The following is a 23,586-nucleotide window of genomic DNA, read 5'->3' as shown; positions in this document are numbered from 1 at the left end:
GGCTTGAAGTGGTTTTCAGCGATCAACTACCAATAGAGTAATAAATTAGAGGATGAACAAAAAGAATAGTATAATGAATTGGAACAGATCTAATATATTTAAATCAATGAATTTATAATGACAAACTGATAACAGCTTGAGGACACTAGTGAAGTAATTCATTATTTTGAACACTGGGTTAGCAAGAGTCAAATATCTCATGTATAAGAACTATACCATGAGGTACCTAAACAGATGAAGGAATTTCTCTTTATACAAAAGTATTCTAGCTAATAAATTACAAAGAAATGTCATAATTAGAATATCACCATTCTGTAATTCTTAACTCATGGATCTAGTATTAAGCACTATTGCTGCTAATACTGCAAAAAGATAAGTGGTACAATGTGCTCCCCAATGAAAGAACAGAAAACTTCCTATGAAATAGCCTTATGAAAAATAAAGAGAGGGGTTTGACTATCAAACTTGAATCCATTCAAACCTTTCCAGAGGCAATCTATTCAAATCTCATAGCAGGCAATAAAGAAGACAGAGGGATGATCATCAAAATCTAAATTATGAAAAACCACAAGAAAGATGGTCTGCTTTCTTCAACAAATAAATGACGAGAGGAGAGACCTACTACACATTAAAGTAGGCTTAAAAGACATCATCCAATTTTAACATGTGACCCTTATTCACTTTAAAATCACATTTATTATCACATTTAGGAACAGTTATTAAGAAATTATTTGAAGCCAGGTATGGCGGCATAAACCTGTAATCCCAGCTACAGGGGGTGGCAGAGGTAAAAGGATTGCCAGGGCCAGCCCAGGCAAAGAGCACAACACCCTATCTGAAAAACTAAAAACCAAAAGGATTGAGAGCATGGCTTAAGTGGTAGAGAATATGCATAGCAAGTGTGAGGCCTTGCGTTCAATCCCCAATAACACAAAAAAGAAGACCTAGCCAGCATCATTTCTGAATGCTTGTAATAATAAGCCACACAACAAAGGGGTTTTCTCTACTACAAGAGGGTAGGGATGGCTAGCCTGGGCTATAGAGGAAGACGCTATTTCAAAAAAAAAAAAAGGAAGAATGAAATGATGCTTAAAAATCATAGTACTATTAAAATCATAGTACTATTAAAAATAATAGTACAGAACAAAGTGGAAGAATGTGTGAATGGGACAGGACTGTCCATGGATCTCAGGTTTTAGGGCACTCCTGCCCTAAAGATTTGTTTTACTGGTCTGTCTACTTTTGTGTATGTTAGAAATTTTCCATAATAGGTACTTATAAAAATATAATGTCCTCATGAACTTAATATGGAGCTCATTAAATTTCACTGTTATTTACCACATTGTCAAATTCTAGGAATACTGACAGAGTTGGTATTCCACAGTAGATAAGATTCGATACACTGGAAAATTACATAGAAGATATTTTTGTTTTAATCAATGTACTGAAAATATTAAGTTCAGTAAGCATTCTATTAGGCTAGATATGTGGCTCATGCACATAATCCCAGCTACTCAGAAGGTGGATATCAAGAGCACCATATTTCCAGGCCAGGCCAGACAAACAAGATGAGCATGGTGGGGCACACCTGTAATCCCAGGTACTCAAGCAGCCTAGAAAGGAAGATCATGGTCTGAGGCCGGTCAAGGCAAAAAATGCAAGACCCTATCTGAAAAATAATCAAAAGCAAAAAAGGGCTGGAAGTGAGGCTCAAGTGTAGAGTGCTTGGCCCTGAGCTCAAGCTCGTATACAGAAAAAGAAAGAGAAAGAGAGAAAGCATTCTACTACATTCCACAAAACCTAGACTTCTAGCCAATAATCATGAACAGGAGACTATATTACCCTAGAACTGGTTTCCTCAAGAAAAAGTCATCAATTTTATCCATATAATTCTCACATGTAAGTACAAGCAATTATAACTAGGTCTGCTTTCTATAACTGTTAAGACATTAGCAATTCTGAAGTATTGTACTCAACAGAGTAGTATGCTACTCTCAGTAGTATACAGGAAAGAACATAAAAAACAATGCACTAGAGTTTGATCTGCAAAAGATACAGATCTACAGAAATGCCAAAATTACTACTCATTAAGCAGATCACTCAAAGGATCAAGGAAAGCACAAAGCCTGCTCACTTTTCTCAGCTATCATCATCATCCATTAGCATTTATAAGCAGTCCTTACTCACCTTTCTCCCAAAGAACTAGTCACATTTAGTGTATGTGGCACAAGATACTGATTTAACTTTACTACTAAATCCCTTTCAGAAGACAAACTTATTTTTAAAATATCATGAAAGCACAGCCTAATAACACACAGATGTTTCTGAACGTACTATTTGCAAGTTAATTAAATATCTTAAAATACAGTACCTTACAAGTAGCAGAACAGAATGGTGCTAAGTCAAGCGTAAGTGGAAAATCTACATGTCTGTTTACTTTACGAAGACTCAAGCCAGCCTAAAAGGATCAAAAAAAAATTTAATGCCACAAACTTAATTAGGTCTAAAGCACTGTGTTAATTAAAACCAAAAGAGGAATTTTAGAAGTTAGTTTTTCATAGATATAAACATGACTAATGAATAGATCAAAAAAAGTTAGGTTTCATAAATTACTAGTGCAAAGATTATTCTTTTACTTGGGGACTTTTACCATGCATAATAAAGAAAATAATTATTTCCACTGGTTTTTCAACACTTACAGAAATATTAATCTAGTATGTTAAAAGATTAGCTACTGACATTTATGCTATCATGAAAATGTATCCAACTAAAAAGTCAAGACCATGGCGTTCTAGGACTCAGTGACTTGTAAACAATGAACCTGACTCTAGGCAACCTCATCTAGGTCAACCCAGAAAACAGAAACAACTGGATTCTATTAGGTCTTTTTAATTTCTAAAATTCAATTATATTCATTCACTAAAAAGCAGAAAGTGAACACTCAAAACATTTTATCAATAAAAGTAAATGTTATGTTATATAGATGAACCTTCATTGAGTAAGCTCTATCTCCTTTTCTATTTTTAATTTCCAAAAACAAATCTTGAAAAATATATGCTTTGCATTACATAATGGTAATAAAACCTATTTGACAGACTATTAAAGACAGTGAGAAGGAGATCTATAAATATTAAGATGATTCTTAGAATGAGAAGATAAGTTAAATCTGAATTGTATGGTTAGACAAAAAACTAACATGCAACTTATTGTGACTTCACTGACTAGTCATTTCATTGCATACTAATCACGTAATTTTCTTCTTTTTGCTAGGCACTCTGCCATTTGAGCCACACCTCCAGCAAATTTCTTACTATTCTTTAACACAACAACAAAAAAGACAACTTTGGGGGGGGGCAAAATATTTGCAGTGATTTGTTTTTCAAATGATCTTTGTAAGGATTAACATGGTATCTCACATGAAATTATAAGATCATATCCAGGAATAATTATTTAATCTGCATTCAATTTCTTTGCCTTCCTTTTCACCAGGTGACCTCCTTAGGCACTCAATATGAACACTGAAATTATGTCCTCCCCAGTGAGTACTCCACTGTTGACAAATTATCCTATAATAGAAGAAACTTTGTAAAAATTCTATAAAATCAGATGAATTTTTTCTAGAGGATAATTTTTTGAAAGAGTGAATTATAAGTGCAGTCTCTTGCCTTTTTTTCTTTTCACAGAGAAATACACTATATTTTAATAACTATATTCCAGTCATTAAAATAAATATCTGCTATTCTGCAACACTAGACTAGGCCTTACATCTGGCTTGATCTATAAGAAGGATATTTCCTTTTTTGTGTACATCTCTTATTTCCTTGTGATGGTTCTTAGAAGTGAAATTACTTAGTTCAAAAACTGATTAATTCAAAACATTACTTGATGTTCTTTTTCTTTTTCAACTTGATGGTCTTCATATTCATTACTCATTACTTTCTAGAAAGTGTTGTCAATTGACACTCCCACTGCGGACAAATGAGAATATCTATATTCCCTTTCATCGTTATCAGCACTAACTGTATCTTTGTAAACTTGGAGACGTTACAAAAGGAATCTGTTCCTTTGATTTGCAATTCTTTTGCGGGGAAGGTTGGACTTATTTTCATACTTTATTGGAATTTGTACTCCCTCTTCTAGAACTGCCAATTGATATTCTTTGATATTCTTCACTCGTTTAATATTAGGGTCTTGACATTTTTCTTATTGATTTTTAAGAGCTCTTTTCATACAATATTAATTATTTGGCATATTCATAACTAAGATCTCTACTCAGTTTGTGCATGGTTCCGTTATACAGCTCTAAAGTTACCATAGAGAAGCAAGCCTTTTAGAGATACTAATAAACTAAAAGCAGCGCTATTACTTAGGCATTTTTCTCCCAACAATTCCCTTGGGAATGTTAATGTGGCTTTGAGACATAACATTTAGCTTGAAAACAAGAGGGGAATGAGGTATTCATCAATACTTTTTTAAGCTCTTCCTAAAAAGCAATGCAAATAAAAACATAAACAACTGTAGTACAATTTTGAAGTTGGCTTCTGTGATGTTCACAATTCCCCCTTGTTCACAGAGGCCTGCAGACGCAAGGCATTGTAATGTGATGAGACACAGTATATCAGCTTCTGCTCTCCAAAGCCATTTCACTTCCACTGACATTTTTTTTTACAGCAGTAGGTATAGAAAACTAAGAACTTAAAATCTTTCTGTGGATAAGGGTGAGGTACAGAGAAAAATCTTTTTGCTGATCATCTGCAGCACCCTGAAATGCTGCAATATGTACTCAAAACTATCAGTCAGGGGTGGGGGGGGTACAACACAGTGGCAGAATACATGTTTAGCATGCATGAGGTCTTGGGTTCAAATCCTAACATGCATACACACATACACACACACACACACACCCCTTGATCTTTTTCCTTAAGATTTCTTTCATGGGTTTTATACTTAGTAAGTCCTTCACACAGAGGTCAGATCAAATATTCCTTAAATTTCATTCTAACCTTTCTGATAATTTGTTTCATGCATTAAAATGTGTCTGAAAATAATACAGATATCTAGTGCAAAGCTCTAAATTTTTATTTTTTCAAGTGGTATTTTTCCTAAGTCCTTTACTGAATAAATCCAGACCCCTTCCCAACTGATTTGAGACTCTTCCTTTATCATAAAAAAATAGCTTTAAATTACAGTCACGTCCAAATTCACTTACTACAGTTTTATGTTAAAACAGAAGTATCAAAACCAGCATTTTTTTTTTTTTTGTGGCACTGTGGTTTGAACTCAGGGCCTTCACCTTGAGCCACGCCATCAGACCTTTTTTGTGAAGTTTTTTTGAGATAGGGTCTCACAAACCATTTGCCCGTGGTTGGCTTCAAACCACGATCCTCCTGATGTCTGCCTCCTGAGTAGCTAGGATTACAAGCATGAGCCACCGGCGCCTGGTGAAAAAACCAGCTTCCATCTTCAAAAATGTTTCAGTATTTTCACTTACTCATTCCTCCAGAGAAATTTAAAAATAATTTTTAAAAATACAAAGGCATTACACTGAAAGTACAAAAAATTGGGAGAGAAATCTGACGCATCATTAATATTTAGGTTACCTCCCATTATGAAGTCCTACAGGTACAAAGTCTGCCTTGGAACCTTTGTATGTTTAGTTCTAGTGACACTGCCCAGCCCTAGAACCCTTTCAGTATGATCAAAAAGGTGTGTGTTCTTTACTACCTAGCTCCTTATAAGTGTTCTTAACAAAATTTATTTTCAATCAGCACACATACAAACAAACACCACTTAGGGACATCACTCAACTTCCTACTTCCTCAATCTTCAAATACTGTGAATTTTCTTTTGTTTGTTTTTGGCAGTACTAGAGAATTGAACCCAGGGCTTCCCGTGTGCTACGCAAGCACCCTAATACTTGTGAGGAAAACAATCTTTTCTATCAAAGTGTGTCGCCATCTTAGCTGCTTGCAGTGCCAGGTTCTTGTTCACTACGCTCCATTTTCACTGAAATTACTAACTACCCCACCCCCAAATTCCAAGTGTAGAGTTAGCCAATTGCAAGCAGACTGTGTACCCAAACTTGATCAATCCAAGTAAAGGAGGCAGGGCAGGGATAAAAATGCAGACCTACCCCTTTGTGCCTGTGCACCCTTCTGCAGAAGTTTTTGCCTTGCTGAGACAATTCTGTTTCTGTGTCTTCAATTGTGACCCCGATCTTATTTCTAACACACAGAACAACACCTCCAACAATTACTTAAACAATGTTAATCAGGAAAGCCTTATAAACTATTATAGGTAGAAATGTAAGAAACCTCACATGATAAAATTTTGAATTTCATAAATTACTTTCTAATCCTTGACAATATTCCACAGAAATTAGGTTTGTGCAAATACATGATGAAATTGATTATAGTACTACTAAAGAGACTTTTACCTGATGAAATCTTTTAAGATGGAGAATCAGAATAGCTGGCACCGAAGAAATGAGCAATTGCTTCCTGGCATTAGTGTAAACCCCTTCTGCTTTCTTTTCTGTATGAAATAAAATAAACATTCCATCTTATATGGTATTTACAGGATAATACAATAAACATTTATATAGAAGCATCACACCACATTTTTAAATTGTTAAAGAAATTGGATATATGATTATAGGTTGCCTCTACTCCACTAAAATTAAAGTAGGGTAATTTCAAAAAAGGCAAACAATAATGACAAAGAGTAGACAGATGATACTTGCAACAAAATTTTGGAAGCTAAAAAGTAGATGCATTAGTAGGAACTAATGCCTTCTACCCAAATACCATCAGAAGCTCACTTAATAGCTTAAAAAGTTAGGCCTATTACTCATTGCAGCAAAGGAAGAACCCACATCACAGGCACTCGTGGACCATTTCAATAAAAATGTTAGAAAGGATTTATGATAGAGTTTCAGTATGGACAACTGTAAATTGGTATTTCTTCATGCTTCCATCTAACTTTTTTTTTTGGGGGGGGGAGCTGGTAGGGAGGAGCACTGGGATTTGAACTCACACTTGCAGGCAGGCACTCCTAGTACTTGGGTCACTCTGCCAACCTTTTTTTGTGATGGATTTTTTTTTCAAGATATGATCTTGAAAACTATTTGCCTGGGGCTAGCTTCAAACCAGGATTCTCCTGATCTCTGCCTCCTGGGTAGCTAAGATTACAAGCATTAGCCATCGGTGCCTTTAGTTAAACATGTCTTTATTCTGATACTTTGACATCTGGGGCCTTATTGATATTGGAGGGACAGCCCTTCTCTGGGTTAGCTAATTTCTAGAAATAGTAGTAAACAATTAAAGTATGTCTTTCATATATAAACCATTTAATCCAGAGCCCATACCCCAACAATCTCCTTTACTGGGCTCTTACACCTAGGCCACTGTCTATGTGCCCTAATTACTCTAGTCAGGTACCTGATATTAGGGACAGTACCTGTGCCCCAGAGCCCTGCTAAAGTTACTCAAACTAGCCAGTTCTTAGTCTCCTTTACCCTGCCTCACCTGTTCCTTCCCCTGGGGTCACAACAAAGGCTCTTGCTCTGTTTCCTCCTCTTATGTCTCTGCCCCAAATGACCCTTATACTTCCCCATGTGGCCTTGCATAGCATGGCATGCTCCCACTTCTTGGTAACTATAACTGTTTTTTCAATGGCAATCATCACATAATCTCTTGGTTTCACCATACCTGAATAACAAAACCAGCATTTAAAGCAACTAGGCACTAAGAGTATTCTTTCCCTTTAATTAAGGCTAGAGACACACCGAAAAATTACTTGACAGTTCCCCTTTTTCCCACTTTGTTTATTCACAACATAAATCTTGAGTTGATGACAAATTGATGGTATTCATAAGACACAGTAATTTCATCATTAATCTCACTAGTGATATAACTGTAAATTTTAGGGATATTTCTTTCAGAAAGATTTTAGATAGCTAGTTCTCTCAAATAAGTCTATATGGATTGGCATTTTCAAGGAACAGATGTGTGCTTCTTGCTCATCAATTTATTTGAACAAAAATCTATTCAAAATCTATTTTGCACAGCCAGTATCTTAAGTGCTGAGGCTCAAGTATGAATAAGACAATCCCTTTGCCAAGCAGCTCACATGCAGACCAGGTTCCCAGGTTCCTCCATTTAGGATCAATAACCCATTAGTTGCCTATGACCCATCATCAATACAAAATAAATTAGGTTAACTACTTACCTGCAGAACTGGTTTCCCTTTGGTGCTTCCGCTTCTTCTCCGTACAGTGCTCACAACGAAGCTTATTATTCCCCATTAGCAATTCCATAGATGTAAACTGGTAGAGACAGGACTGAACTGAACATTCTTTAGAAGTAGTTACATAGCTCTGAGAAAGAGTCTGAAAAGCATTTTGGGGGCTGTGAGACCTCATATGCTTTCCATCTGAAAAATATAAGTTGTTTGGAACATGCAGTGGCTGATTTTCTCTGTCAAAATCTTGATCTCCAATTTCACTGCTGCTCAGACAAAGTTCAGAAATTGCTTCAGCCATTCCCTCATCACTACTGTCAGTCTCCTTGGTGTGTGGCAGTTTATTTGCCAATGTGAATTGAAGGTGCCTATCTGTGTGCACACAGGCTTCCCCACTGGATCTAAACAGCATGGTCTGCTTTGAAGTGCTTTCTGACTGGGAAGCCTCACTGTCAGCATCAGCACTACTTTCACAATGGCTGGCTTCTTTATCACTGCCATCCGTAGGGCTTTCATTCAGAGATGACTCAGTACCCATGATGCTTGCAAACACTGAAGAGTCCCCACTTATTTCAAGATTTTCATTTTTCTGATATATAACAACAGTCTTCTTTCCTCCAGGTGACAATTTTCTTACATGTTTTCTGTCATGAATTCGTTGATTCTGTAAGTTGACAGTGTTTTCAGAAAAAAGAATCTTGTGACCTTATTGAAAATATATGTCAATAAGTTCTATTTAATGGTTCCACAATTATTAAATAACTACTACTTCTCAGAGAGTCATTTCTAAAATCTACCTAAACTAAATCAATAGAAGATATTTTAACAAATAAACAGTTTTAATTTGAACGTAAACCTTTACTTGGAAAACTGACAAAAGTGGTTACTGTCTGTGAAGAAGGGAACAACAGGACTTTTATAAAAGAGGGCTATCAGGGAGACTTAAACTTTTGCATAATTGCTGATTGTTCAAATTTGAAAATGTAACATGTATTTTTAAGTAAATTAAAAAGTAACAAGTTAAAAGCTCTCTTATGCCTGGCTGCCATAGACCTGAAAGAAAATATTTTATTTTATTTGTATCTAATTTTTACTTTGCTTATTAATTGCTACTTTTTGATCAGACTGTGGTGTCAATCAACCTTGTTTCTTGTGATAGTGTGAAACAGAGGTAGAGCAACCCAAGTTTGGCAGTGAGGCGAATTAACCACTAATTTAATTAAAGATTTTAAGCTATCAGAAATGTTTCACTAAGGGTTCCACATTGTTGAACATTTGAGCTATACTGTTCTTTTCCTGTAGCTTGCCTCAAGAGTCAAGACAAATAAGTAAGCACGAAAATAAAGTGTCACAAATTGCATGTGGATAGTATTTTCACTTTTAGTTATTCACGAGAAAAAGAAGAATCAATTATAAAAGGTGCCTATGCCTCAATTTTTTTTTCATTCAAAATCAGGAAAATAGGGCCCTGCGTGGTGGTATATGACTATAATCCTAGCTACAAATAGAGGCAGATAGAGGAAGATCTTGGTTCCAGGCCAGCATAGGGAAAAAAGTTAGTGAGATCCTGTATCAAAAAGAAGCCAGACATGGTGGTTCACATCTGCAATCTCAGATATTACAGAGGTAGAGGGAGGAGGATCATGGTCCAAAGCTGACCTAGGCAAAGGTCAAGTGCCAATCTGAAAACAAAAGGACTGGGGACATGACTTAAGTGATAAGAGTACTTGCCTATGCAAACTTGAGGCCCTGAGTTCAATCCCCAGTAATGCCAAAAACAAATACATAAACAAACAAACGATCAGGGAAATAACATTAGCTCTCATGTTTACCAAGTATTTTAAACTACTTGAATTGAAGATTTATTTCATCATATGTATTTGGTCTATTAGAGGCACATGATAAATAATGAAGTTTATGGTAACACCCAAAGAGTTCCCCTATGTTGAAATTATATAGCATTTTTTCCTATTATGTACATAATATTAATGGTCAATGGGAAATTACATACCCAAACAGGTTTTTCATAACATGTCCAAGATGAAATCAATTCATCTAACTGCTAACTGAATAGTTTCTGAACCCAGATGAATCATCAGACCCACCTAAGAGGGTCTACTACTATTTTAAAAAATACATATCCAACCTAGGAAATGCTGTGTGACACGGAACTAGAGGTGATTAAGCCTAACAACTTCTGTTTTGCTTTTTTTGCTTGTTCTATGGTACTGGGGACAGAACCCAGGGCTTGCTCATATCAGATAAGCATTCTACCACTGAGCTTTACTTTCAGCCCCAGTCTTAGCAACTTTTAAACTGAACTGTTCTATCTATCCCTTCTACCCTCCTGTTCCCAATGAAATATTAAAGTACTCATTCCCATCCCTGTTTTCTGCTAGGTGTATATATGATAGATTTAATTTGCTAAATATATTCTCTTTAAGTTTATAATATAAATTAGGACCAAACATTAATAAGATTATTCTGAAAGGATAATCAAAATTTAATGGAAGAGCCAGCTGTGGTGGAGCATGCCTTTAGTTCTAACACTCAGGAGGCTGAGGCAGGAGGATCATGTGAGTTCAAGACTAGCCTGGGGTATACAGTGAGACCCTCCCCCACCATGAAAAAAAACACCCACCAACAAAAAAACACCTGCATGGAAGAAAGCTTTATATTATTAAAGAGTGAGTACAAGATAGAAGTCAAGAGTGTGATTCTGCAGTTATACTGCCTGGGTTCAAATTCAGGTTCTGTCACTTACTAGCTGGCTGATGTTGGGGAAGAGTACACATCTCAATATTCCAATTTCCTCACCTATAAGACAAAAGTACCAACCACAATGGGTTGTCTTGGTGGTTAAATGAGACAATATACACAAGAGCCCACAGAAAGTATACAAGTTGTGAACAGGACAAATGTGGAGAGGAGAAAGCAGATAAAATGTAGTTCTTCATGTTTCTGTTTTATAAGTTACAGCCTTGATTCTGAGGACAAAGAGAAGTCAGGTGGGGAGTAAGATGACGAATTTTGTATTTTAGATATACAGCAAGCAGGAGCACCCATTAGTGTTGGGGAACAGGGAGAGGAGTTAGAACTAGGAAAAAGACCAGTCAGAAGGCCACATTGTATTTCCCTATCTTTTCTCTTAGACTATTTTGGTAATGCTTTTTTTGCCTCATGCAATTTTCCAATTAAAAAAATTCTATTCACTGTTTATTTTTTAAAATACTCTAAATAAGGCCTGATCTTCTCCCTTTCCACCAGTGCTAACTCTGTCCATTGTTATTCATAGTACTATCTTGGTTTTATTTCTTTTAACCCAATGCTTTTTATTCTCCTTCCCTGTCTTATAAACTAAGAAATACAATGCTTCATCATCAATCTTCATATTAACTTTGTAAGGTTTTAATGAGATAACTATAGTGTAACAGAAAAAAACAAGAGGTAAAAAAACCTCAAAAGTTCGTTATCAGATCAGTATATAAAACTCACTTTTTGATTTTAAAAGATGCAAGAAGCTTCTGAAAAATGAAATCTTATCATTTGCAGGCAAATGGATGGAACTGGAAAAACATCATTCTGAGCGAGGTCAGCCAGGCTCAGAAGACCAAAAATCATATGTTCTCCCTCATATGCGGACTTTAGATCTAGGGCAAATGCAGCAATGTGGTTGGACTTGAATCACAAGAAAAGAGGAGAGCACATATGGGAGATATAGGAATAGGTAGAAAACCCAAACATGAAAGCATTTCATGTCCCTACGCCAGAGGAACTAATACAGAAACCTTAAAACAACATGTTATCACTAGCAGGGGATCAGGAACCAGTGTAAAGATCAGTTAGAGTTGAATCAACATGGTCTGTAACACATAGGTACATGAAAGCAATAGTAGGAATCTTTCTGTATAGCTATCCTTAACTCAACTAGCAAAAATGCTTTGTATTTATTATGCTTATGTCTTTTCTTCAACAAAATCAGTCACAAAGGCAGAACAGGACCTGCCTGAAACTGAGGAGGGGAGGGAGGAAGGATGGGGGAGGGGGGCAGGGTGGAGAAGTGACCCAAACAATGTATGCACGTGTGAATAAATGAACAACAAAAAAAAAGAAGCTTCTGTTTTTGTTACACACACTGGAAGTGGGGGGGGGGGTCTATTTTAAACTTTAAAAATATAAGACAAATAAAAATGCTCAAAGACGAAATATCTCTCTTTTTTTTTTTTTTTGAGTGTTCTCAAAGTTCCCAATGAGAACTGAGCATCATGCCTCATGTCTGTGATTCTAGGACTCAGAAGCTAAGACAGGAGGATCACAAGTCTGAGGCCAGCTGGGGCTACAGAGCAAATTCATAGCCAGCCTGAGTTACACAGTGAGTCCGTGTCTCAAAGAACCATGGCTAAAGATGTAGCACAGTGGTAGAGCACTTGGCTAGCATGTGCAGGGTTCCTGGTTCATTTATAGCAAAAAACAAAAACAAAAACAAAAACCTCGTCTAATAGTAAATTATGAGCTAACATTACATGATAAACAAAAATATCCTTGCAATTATTTTACTTGGACTTGAAAACTTACAAACTCTAAGTATCTGTTGAATTTAATACCTTAAAACATGTAAGTTGCCATTTTCGTAAATTCTGCATAAATATGAGAAATTAAGCCTCTGGAAAAAAATGGTAAAAATACATCTGAATACAGAGTTGCTTGATTTTTATTTATTTTTTTAATTTTAGAGATGGGGGGGGGTCTCAACTACATTGTCCATGCTAACCTCAAACTTTTAAGCGTGAATGATCCTCTCTGGCCTCAACTTCCCAAGTAGCTGGGGCTGAGTACACACCAGCACATCCAGTTCAAGTTTTTATTTATTTATTGAATGACTGATTGGTATGGGAATTGAACACAGAACCTCATGCATACAAAGAACACACTCTTCCACTGAGCTATATCCTCAGCCTTCAAATCTATCTTTAAGTATGCTGATACATGCAGTTATCATTAGACTTTGGTACAGACTGGTCTCATTGGTAAAAGAAAGGGAAAAGTAAAAACATTCCTAACTTCTTCCATGTAGATAAGAGGACCGTGACCTTCTGAATGTAAGCTCAATGATGAATGGTACAACACAGGTTTCAGTGATTTCATAATAACAACTTTTCTCATGAAACTAACACACTTATATATTGGAGCAGCCCAGCAAAATTAAACCTCTGGATTTCTTTCTGACATAATGAACTAAGGAAAACTATTAAATAGAGGTATCAATTTGAAACTTTCTGGTTTCTACATTTATTCAATAAGGACAACTTTTAAAAAATGTTGCAGGAAAGAGCAAGAAGAAATGGAGAATAGCCTACGGAACAGACTCTTGTATAGTCTTTAAAGTATCTCATGTGCCCATAGATATTCCTGTTTACACCTGCCTTTTTTTAACTAATATTTTTTCTGTACTGAAACCAGAAATTGCACACATTAGTTTTATACTGCTTTATTTCACAAGGTTTTATTACTTGCCTCTGTTATTACTAAGCAAAAGAAAATTCATCTTTTCCAAGGTAATCAGTTATAACATCTTCTAATGTGAGGGCAAGAAATTCTCAGCTAACTGTCATAACATATTACTTTTTATCATTCTGCACATTAAATGTAAGGTTTTAATGAGATAACTGTAGTATAACTTAGTAAAATGAAAATTTCCACAACTGACAATCAATACTTATATCTCTATTATTAATTTTTAAAAATGCAAAGAGCACCAGGTGCCAGTGACTCACATCTGTAATCCTAGCTACTTGGGAGGCTGAGATCAGAAGGACTGCAGTACAAGGCCAGTCTGGGCAAATAGTTTGAGAGAACCCATTTCCAAAAATAACCAGAGCAAAATGGACTGGAGATACAGCTCTAGCAGTAAAGCACATGCTTTGCTAGCATAAAGTCCTGAGTACAAATCCTAGTCCCACAAAAAAAAAAAAAAAGCAAGCTTCTGCTTTTGATACAGACACACTTACTAGATCAGAGCCTAGACCACTATAAAGAAAAGTTTGTTAAAATAAAATACTTCTTTGGCAATACAAAGGTTTGAACAAAATTTTGCACTTGCTAAGCAGGAGTTCTACCACTTGAGCCACACCTCCAGGCCCTTTTGCTCTGGTTATTTTGAAGATAGGGTCTCACTTTTTGCCCAGACCAGCCTGGATACTCATCCTCCTATTTTACGCTTCCCAACATTGCCAGAATGACCCCTTGGCAAGTTATTGGTTGAGATGGGTTACTGCAAATGTTTTTTTGCCCGTGCTGGCCTTGAACTGTGACCCTCCCAATGTAAGCCTCCTGCACAGCTTAGGATGACAGCATGAGCCACCAGCACCTTCCTAAAATAAAATACTTTTATACTCTTATTACAAGCTTTAATATCAAGCTAAATAAGACTTTATTAACCTATTAGTATTAAAATGGAAACCAATGAATCATTCTGGTTCCATAACCAAAATGATTCAGTAACTAATGAATTAGTGGAAAGTGACTTCTAAACATAGACTGTCTAATGACTGAAACATATTTGTATCATTTAACTTTTGGGTTTTTTGAATACAGTTGTTATTAGAACTGTACCATTGTAATTATAGAAACATATGCAAACTTTTTTGTGTTCTCATGAACTAAAAAGACAACAAAAAGTAACTTTGAATTATGTCATTGTATGAAAACCAATTTCAATGAAGATCAGGTCAATTTGTTCATCACAAGCCCAAATTATAGCCATGTGGTATCCATGTTTGAGTTATAGACAGTATCTATATATGGCAGAAGCATATTCTCAGTTCCTGACAAGTACTCTGTGGGCAGCTCTTCTCACATACATTTGCAAAACAGACCTATTGAAACTATTTTGGCTAGGACCACAGAATCTTCTATTAATCCTTTTAAACTGAACAAAAATAAAGAAAAAAATCATTACATATTCATATTTTACTAGCCAGTGCTTTAGAGAAACACATCAAATAAAATGTCTTAATCGTTTCAAATTCTGTAAGAGGTTCCAATAAAGTTACTTTTGTTTTTGTATCATTAGAATAAAGTTCATGCTCAAATTGTATTTACCTGCCATATGTATCTTATGAAGCAGAAATAAGATAGTGTTTATTTAAAGAAAACTTTTGGCCATTCTGTACTTCTGCTACTTACAAGCATCCTAACAGAGTAACTTATATGTGATATATGTCAATCTGCCAAATTAGTACAAACCATTTCATGCAAAAACTTTCTTAATGAAGTATAAATTCAGATTAATTTATTTCCATTTTATGGAATCATTTAACAACCAGGCATGTCTGTAGTTAACAATGGATGCAGAAAATATTTATTAACGACAAATAATATCTTGGAAAGTGACACTAAGAATGTGCACCTACTTGATGGGATTATACACCATCATATAAATTTTCTCTCATTTGGTTTTGCTGTATTTGAGATGAAGTTTCACTATGTATCCCAGGCTGGCATGGAACTTGCTAGGTAGCCCAGGGGGGCCTTCAATTCATGATCCTACTGCCTCTACTCCCAACTGTTGGGATTACAGGTATTCACCATGACTGCCAGCAAGAAGTTTTCTTAGCAAAAAGTAAATGAACAATCACATCTGAACCTAATTTGACCGCTTTAGAGAGGAAATAAGGAAGACAGAAGAACCTGCTAATACCATGAGAATGCAATAGCTAAATTACTAAATGTGGGAAACTGCTGAAAAACTGATCCAAGTTTTTCAGTAATAAAGTGTAATAAATAAAAAGATAAATAAGTGAGAGAGAAGAAAATCTGTAGATTATAGATTTAAGGGCTGGAGGCATGGCTCAAGCTATAGAGCACCTACCTAGCAAAACCCTTAGTTCAGACCCTAGTACCACCAAAAAAAAAGATTAAAAGACACAACAATCAGTTGCAATCTGTAGACCTTTTTTAACAATCCTAAATTCAAGCAGTTTACAAAAGCAAAATCAAACACTGAAAACTTATGAGAGACAACTGCAGAATTTAAATAATGACTAAATGCTTGGTGTTAGTAAGAAGTTATTAAAGTTTTTAAGCATAGGGTTGGATGTGGTGGCATATGCCTATAATCCCAGCAATGACAGGGGTGTAGGCACAAGGATCATGGTTCAAGGCTGTCCTGGGCAAAAAACATGGAACCCTATCTGAAAAACAAACTAAAAGCAAAAGAACTGAGGCATGGCTCAAGTGGTATAGTGCTTGTCTAGCAAGCATGAGGCCCTGAGTTCAATACCCCATACTGCCAAAAGAAAAAAAAAAAAAGGCATTACTATGGGTATGTTTTTATAAAGTATCTTTTTTTTTTCTAGTATTGGGTGTTGAAGTCAGGGCTTTGAGCAAGCTAGGAAAGTAGCTATACCCCCAGCTCCTAAAGAGTATCTTTTAGAGATATACCTTGAAGTATACAGTTGGAATTTATTTCAAAATAATCTGAGATGGAGCGAGGCGATGTTGTGGAATACATACAGTGAAAGCACGATTAGCTGCAAGTTGATAATCACCAAGCTGAGAATTGAGAGCGTGGAACTTTATCATACTATGTTCTCTACTTTTGTATATGCTTGAGTATTTTCTATAGTAAAAAATGCCACTGTACTGATTACAACCTGCCTCCTGTCGACTTCTTTAGCTACGAATTTTTCCCAAAAGTACAGGTTTTGATACCTATTTACATACCATGTACCTAACACAAGACTTCTTTAGCAAATAAATTCTGGATATCATATCTTTAAAAAAAACTTTCTATTTTACTTCAAATATAAAAAAAATTTTCTTAACATTAACTCTCAATATAGAAAGCATAAGGTTTAAATTCCTGGAATATATGAATTTTATCATATTTTATGCACACATGCACAAACCCCAATATCAAATGTACTATACAAATTCAATTATATGTAAAATATAATGACTCAGATATCAGATAATACACTCAACTATCTACAGAAATGATTAAACAAATATTCTTCACATGTCTCATGATTACTTTTGTCTCCTTACCCTTTCTTCTATTATAGGAAGTGAAATATCAATGAAAGGATCTTTCACTGTGGAAATCTTAAAGAGAAAACAGATTGAGAACATCAGTTAGAATTCTAGTACAGACATATAGTTTTGAAAAGATTCAAAGAAATCAAACATCCCATGCTTAACTTAACTTAAATTTTAAGTTAAAACAAAGTATATGAAGTGTTAAGAAAAAGCCAGAGAAAAATCAAGAGCCTGACAGTGTTTTATAGACCCCTTAGTATAATTCTGTTTTAAAAGATAATCTCTACCTTTGTAAGAGAGATATCAACTTCTATGTTGAATGTTCTAGAAATGTAAGTAGATACCATGTTGTACATTCTGTGTTTTAATGTGTCAGGGTAGAAGGAGATATAATTTGTAATCCTGGTGTTACAAGACTAGAGAGGGAAAAAAATACTTTACAGTCTGGAGCCAGAAAAATAGACATACAGATTCTTTTACTATCAAAATCTGACAAAAGCTTAAATCTATCATACTCAAAGCCATACACTTTGAGCAACGCAACTGAAAAATCTGTAAGAATACATGTTGTAAATTGTTAATGATGGCATTTAAAATAAAAATTAATACTAAATTCAAAGATGAGTCAAGACTACACAAAAAAACTTTATCCAGTTACATAAATGCGAAATTTAAGTCAAGTGTGAATCACCCTAGGTTATATTACTACATTACTTCTACTGCAATTACATTTTAGGACATTGTAATGTAACATAGTTACTCTCTTCACAGAAGCTTCTGTCTTACTTCAATCTAAACAGGTAGCTAGCAGAGTTTAGCATATTAAGATAGGCTTGCTCAGCATGGTGAGACACACCTGTAGAATTCCAGCACTTAGGAGGATGAGGTGCGAGAACCACCAGTTTTGAGACCAGCCTGGCTATATAGTGAGACTCCGTCTCAAAAAAAAGGGTCTAACAGTACCTCATGAATATATCAATAGGAAAAAAATAAAACCACACATATAAACACAATTAAAATTTATGTTTACTTTCAAGAAGTTTAGGGTATATCTTTAAGAGAATTTTTATGTAGTCACCTGTTATAAATTTTTTAATATTATATTGATTATATTGAAAGAAAACCTTCTTTGCTGCCAGTTATCATAGGCTATTTAAGTTAGAAAACTGAATAGTGTGAAACTTTACTTTGCTCAGTAATAGTTGCATTGCTGCAATATTTGATCCATTTGGCTATTACAGAAAATTTCTTAACTGTAACTTATGGTTGTTGCTACAATAGTGTATCACCTGTGTTTCTACCTCTAGTAATGGGTTTTATGTACTAGTCTTTAATATCGTTGAGCTTGGCAACTGCAAAACATGTAAGTAAACCAAACATTGTTTATTTACATAAAACTGATGGCTTTGAGAGATCATTAATGTCCTTGAAGAGGTTTATTGAGGGTGTGAGAATCTAAAGTGCTCCTCTTATTATAGTAGTGAAATTAAGTTTACTTAAAGTTTACTTAATTTATCAAATCACATTCATGCCTTGATTTTATCTACTTGTATCTATTAATAAACATTGTGATACTTGAAACAAAAGGAAAACATAATAAAGAACAATGTGATTATAATCTATTCCATGAAGTGAATTCCAGAGTACCTACGTTTGCACATTCTTCACACATGACAGTGCTAGTTAATTCACCAATAAAGATCCGATCTATGAAGTTCATTTTTACGCCTTCTTTTCCATATGCTGTAAAAATCATACTTTTAACACAAAAAAAACCAACCATCCAAAGTGGTACAGTTATAATCTGTTTATTCAAAAGTAATCTGAAAAAAGGAGATTTCCTATATCATATTTAATATATTTTACTATATATGTTACATTTTCTATGTAATATACATATTTTGTTATATAATATACAATGCCTTTTTAAGAGGCAATATGACTATCAACTACCATAACCTCCAATAAATAATAAACTATTCTTAAGAGGTAAAATAAATAGAGCAATAACCAGTATTCATACTACGCCTCAACTGCTCCCATCAAGCCTTTCAAAGCCTGTGTCTAACCTAGCTAGAGAGCAGAACAAAGAAGAAGATTGTTTTCAAGGCCACAGATGCCAGACCCACTGCTATGAAAAAGTTATAAAAGACAAATAAGCACAGCATAGTGTAAAGAATTAACATAATTAATAGTACACATACACACATGCTTGATAATATTTTTAAGTTAAAATTATTTTGCCTAGGAAGTACTTCTAAATCAAAGGAAATTATGCCTGTGGTTTGCTTTAAATAATCGGGGATTGGGAGAAAACAAATTAAACAAAATATGCCATGAACGTAGTTTAAAGTTAGGTGACCAGTACAAGAGGCAACAGTATACCATTCTCTGTACTTCCAACAGGAATTTGAAAGTTTATTTAATAAACCATGAAAGAGAAATTATATTAACAACTGTTACTTCCCTACTTTCAAGCTGCTGTTCTTCTGGGGCTTCTACCTTCAAATTTCATAGAAATGTATTTAATATCATTGACAACATTATCTGAAGCACTGAATAACAGAGCAGACTTGTATTTTCACATATCAATAAACATTTTACAATAACTATTAAGAAATACTGTAAAAATAGAAAAGGATTACAGAACTGGAAAGAAAAATGGGGCTATTATTCTAAACGTGCACTAGATGGCACTATCTCAACATAAAAGAACAAGAAGCATTCTTGAGAACCTATAAAAATCTTAACCCTTACCTGTAATAGGGTTTTGGAAGGTATAATAGCAATGTATGTATATTTGTCTATAAATTATACACATTTAGTATGAACATTATAAAAGTAAAAAAATGTTTCTAACTCAAAGTTAGAAATAAGTAAAACACTAGTAATGTTTTTAAATATTTCCTAAAATGATGACTTTACAGTAACATTAGTTAATAACTCAAAACAGAGGTATATAAACTTGGGAGTAGGTAAATTGCTCATATCAAAGGATATAAACTAACACTGCAATATCAATAAAAGTAAGCCATCAGCTTTGATTAATCATTATTCTTGCCCACATTTTGAGAGATAAAGAGCAAACAATACAGTAGGCAAGCTCTACTAATGCTTGATTACTAGTAGTCTCTTCAATAAATGGTTTTCTTACAAGAGTCTCTGGAGCACTTAAATATAATTAGATAAAACTAGATAATACCCACAAACCTACTTATCTAAACACCAAAAGGTTACAATGAAACAGCTTCCAAGAGAAGATGCTATTTTGAACAATCTTTGACATCTCCTTTAGAACATAAGGGCATCAGTATCAATTTGTATTAGTTTTATTTTTTAAATAGTCACATAATGAATTTTACCATTTTCTTTCCATGTCCCATTAAAACATCTTGTAGCCATTGTTGTTAGGTACAACTGCCTTTTAAGGTCTCTACTTTAGAAAAATAATTACTAGAATGCTCAATTCTTTTTCAGCTATAAAAAAGCTTTTAATATTTTCTCCTAGAAAAAAACTTTTAACAATTAGAGCCAACATACCTTTGACTTTTTTTCTAGTTTCATCATCAGCAGTCTTAGTAGTTGGGTTGTTGAACGCTTTTAGAATGCTAGCTTGTATTCTCTGTAAAACAAAGATAATAGAATCTAATACAGTAATAATTAACTCAGGTTTCATTCTCTCAATAAAAGGACTTCCAAATAGTAAGGTACATTGTGGATCTCAGGTTTCTAACCTGAAAATAAAATATCTAACTCTGAATTTAAAAATATAAAATATGTTGTTTCTTTCACTTCTAAACTTCCAAGAAAAACAAGTCAGACATAGAGGTACATTGCAATTCCATAAGTGGTCTACATAGCAAGACCCTGTCTCCAAAAAAAAAGAAGAATCCTTTAATGCCAAATTTTCACTAGAGTCAAAATTTTTATATTTAGGCCCTCTCGAATTTAAAATATATTTTAGCAGTCTATAGAAGCAAGCAGCCTAGTTTCATTTTTCTTAGAGGATTAGAGTAAGTTTATTCCCTCTCTTTCTTCCTTTCTCTCCATCTATCTAAAATGACATTCCTTAATCAAGACAAAAAAAAAAAAGGTAACAGACCTTGTCTATGAAGAAAAGTTATCAAGCTTGTTACTATGGTCTCCATATAGAGCACACACACACACAACTAAAGTCCAGAATATCAACTAACATCCATAGCAAGAATTCCTCAAATCTTTTTTTTGGTGGTACTGGAATTTGAACTCAGGGCTTCATGCTTACTAGACAGATACTCTACTGCTTGAGCCACACCTCTGTCCCCCTTGCCCCTAATCTTCATTATGGTTTTATTTGAATTTAGTTATCAGTAATAATCATGTCTTCCACAGCTCTTAGTAAAAGACAAGACTTATATTTCTGTGTTTGTGTGTGTGTGTGTGTGTGTGTGTGTTACTGAGGATTGAATCCAGAGCTTCACATCCACTAGGCAAGCACTCTACCACTGAGATACATCTGCAACCCTTATTTTTACATCTTTTGTACATATTTTAGGAGAGATTAGATCTCAACGAAAACTTAAAATGAAATAAAACTAGATAATCCAAGAATAAAGACTTATTTAAGCTAAATGATTACATTTCACACTAGCTATGCTCCTAATTAGTGAATGAATTATGAGTTCTGTCTTCTGTAACTTACACTGTTGTGGTGGGGTAAAGGAGAAGTTTGTTAATTCTCTTTCAAAAGACATTTTTCCAAGTCTTGATCATAAGTTTTAATGTATTAAAACATAATCTGAAATGGACTTTATGGTGTGAAAATGATACATAATTCTGCTGTTGAAAAACTGTATCAAGGAGAAATTAAACTCAAATTGCAGACTTCCCAGAGAATAAAAATACTACATATCAAAATCAAAGCTATTTCCCAGTGTTCAGAGGTAATTTCACACCCTTAAATATTTAAATAAATTGAAAATAATAAACAATCAACTTACAAATTTAGCAAAAAAACATTAAAACTAAATAACTGTAGAAGGAAACAGCTTAAAGAAAATAAAATAGACATTGAAGAGAATTAATATATGAATGAAAAGCTGATTATGTGGATAGGGGATAAATAAACCTACTAGATATTCTTAAGATAAAAGTGAAAAGTATAATATCATACTTAAGAGAAACCACTAACAAAATTTAAATAACCATAGAGGCCATTTTGTTCAATTTTCACATAATTTTATCTAAAAACTTAGGAAAAAAATACAGTAGATAATTTTCCAGGAAAATACAAGTAATTAAAATTAACCCAAGAAAATCTTCTAACTACAATGGGGGAAGAAAAGGAAGAACATTACTAATAGTACTATATGTTAAAAAGTCCTAGACCCACCAGGAGTCAGTGACTCACACCTGTAATTCTAGCTACTTGGAAGGCTCATATCAGGAGGATAGTAGTTTGAGGCCAGTAGATAGTTCATGTAACCCCATCTCTAAAATAACCAGAGCAAAATGGGTTGGAGGTGTGGCTCAAATGGTAAAGCACCTGCTTTGCAAGTGCAAAGTCATGCATTTAAACTCCACAAAAAAAAAAAAAAGTCCCAGACTCTGGCTACGCATGATGGTACATAGCTATAATCCCAGCTACTCAGGAGGCATAGGTACGAGGATCCTGGTCTGAGGTTGATCCCAAGAGGGTTGGAAAGACGAGGGAAAGACCCTATTAAAAAATAACTGAAGCAATAAAGGCCTGAGGGCATGGCTCAAGTAGTAGAGGGTCTGCCTAGCAAGCACAAGGCCTTGAGTTCTAACCCCCATACCACCAAAAAAAGTTTTGAATAAATAAACAAATAAAATGAAAATATAAAAATTTCTAAGCTTTAACAACTTTATAGAAGAATATCACCAGACTGTATTCCAGGGCATTAAAAAAAAAAGGGAAACTTCCAAATTATTTATACGAAGCATAATATAGTTTTATTTGTGTTTGTGGTAAAGTAATAGTAAAGTTTATTACAAAGGAATACACTATCAATAGACTGAAAAAGTCACCTTTAGAGAGAGAACAAGAATGGTAACAGCTTTTTTGTAAAAAAAAAAAAAAAAAGGACAAACAGTACATACGACAAACTAATCTACTTATGAACTTTGTGAAGAAACTTTAAAATTATCAGCAACAGAACAAATACAATAGAACAAACACCCGTAATCCCAGCAATTTGGGAGGCAGAGGCAGGATAATGGCAACTTCAACGCTAACCCAGGCAAAGTTAGCAAAACCCTATCTCAAAAACACAAACTAAAAATCGCAGTGCTGGGAGCTTAGCT

General features: G+C 34.6%; 1 protein-coding gene across 13 annotated transcripts in view; it reads right to left on the bottom strand.

Annotated features, from left to right (window-relative positions):
- The window catches only part of Usp45 (ubiquitin specific peptidase 45), an 87,725-nt gene that overhangs the window by 13,080 nt on the left and 51,059 nt on the right, over positions 1-23,586 (bottom strand). For 9 of the 13 annotated variants that reach the window (XM_074077877.1, XM_074077863.1, XM_074077876.1 and 6 more), the window contains 6 exons: positions 20,821-20,902; positions 18,932-19,023; positions 17,290-17,346; positions 8,230-8,905; positions 6,437-6,534; positions 2,372-2,458 (listed from right to left, as the gene is read on the bottom strand). In XM_074077877.1, coding sequence (XP_073933978.1) covers positions 2,372-2,458; positions 6,437-6,534; positions 8,230-8,905; positions 17,290-17,346; positions 18,932-19,023; positions 20,821-20,902 — 1,092 coding nt within the window. Of the gene's footprint in view, positions 1-2,371; positions 2,459-6,436; positions 6,535-8,229; positions 8,906-17,289; positions 17,347-18,931; positions 19,024-20,820; positions 20,903-23,586 lie in introns of those variants that run through there. The other 4 variants (XR_002213169.2, XM_074077881.1, XR_002213168.2 and 1 more) reach the window with 3 other exon arrangements.

This window comes from Castor canadensis, chromosome 1 (assembly GCF_047511655.1).
Source record: "Castor canadensis chromosome 1, mCasCan1.hap1v2, whole genome shotgun sequence".
NCBI classification, from domain to species: domain Eukaryota; kingdom Metazoa; phylum Chordata; class Mammalia; order Rodentia; family Castoridae; genus Castor; species Castor canadensis.
This window is presented reverse-complemented; position numbering and strand designations above follow the sequence as displayed.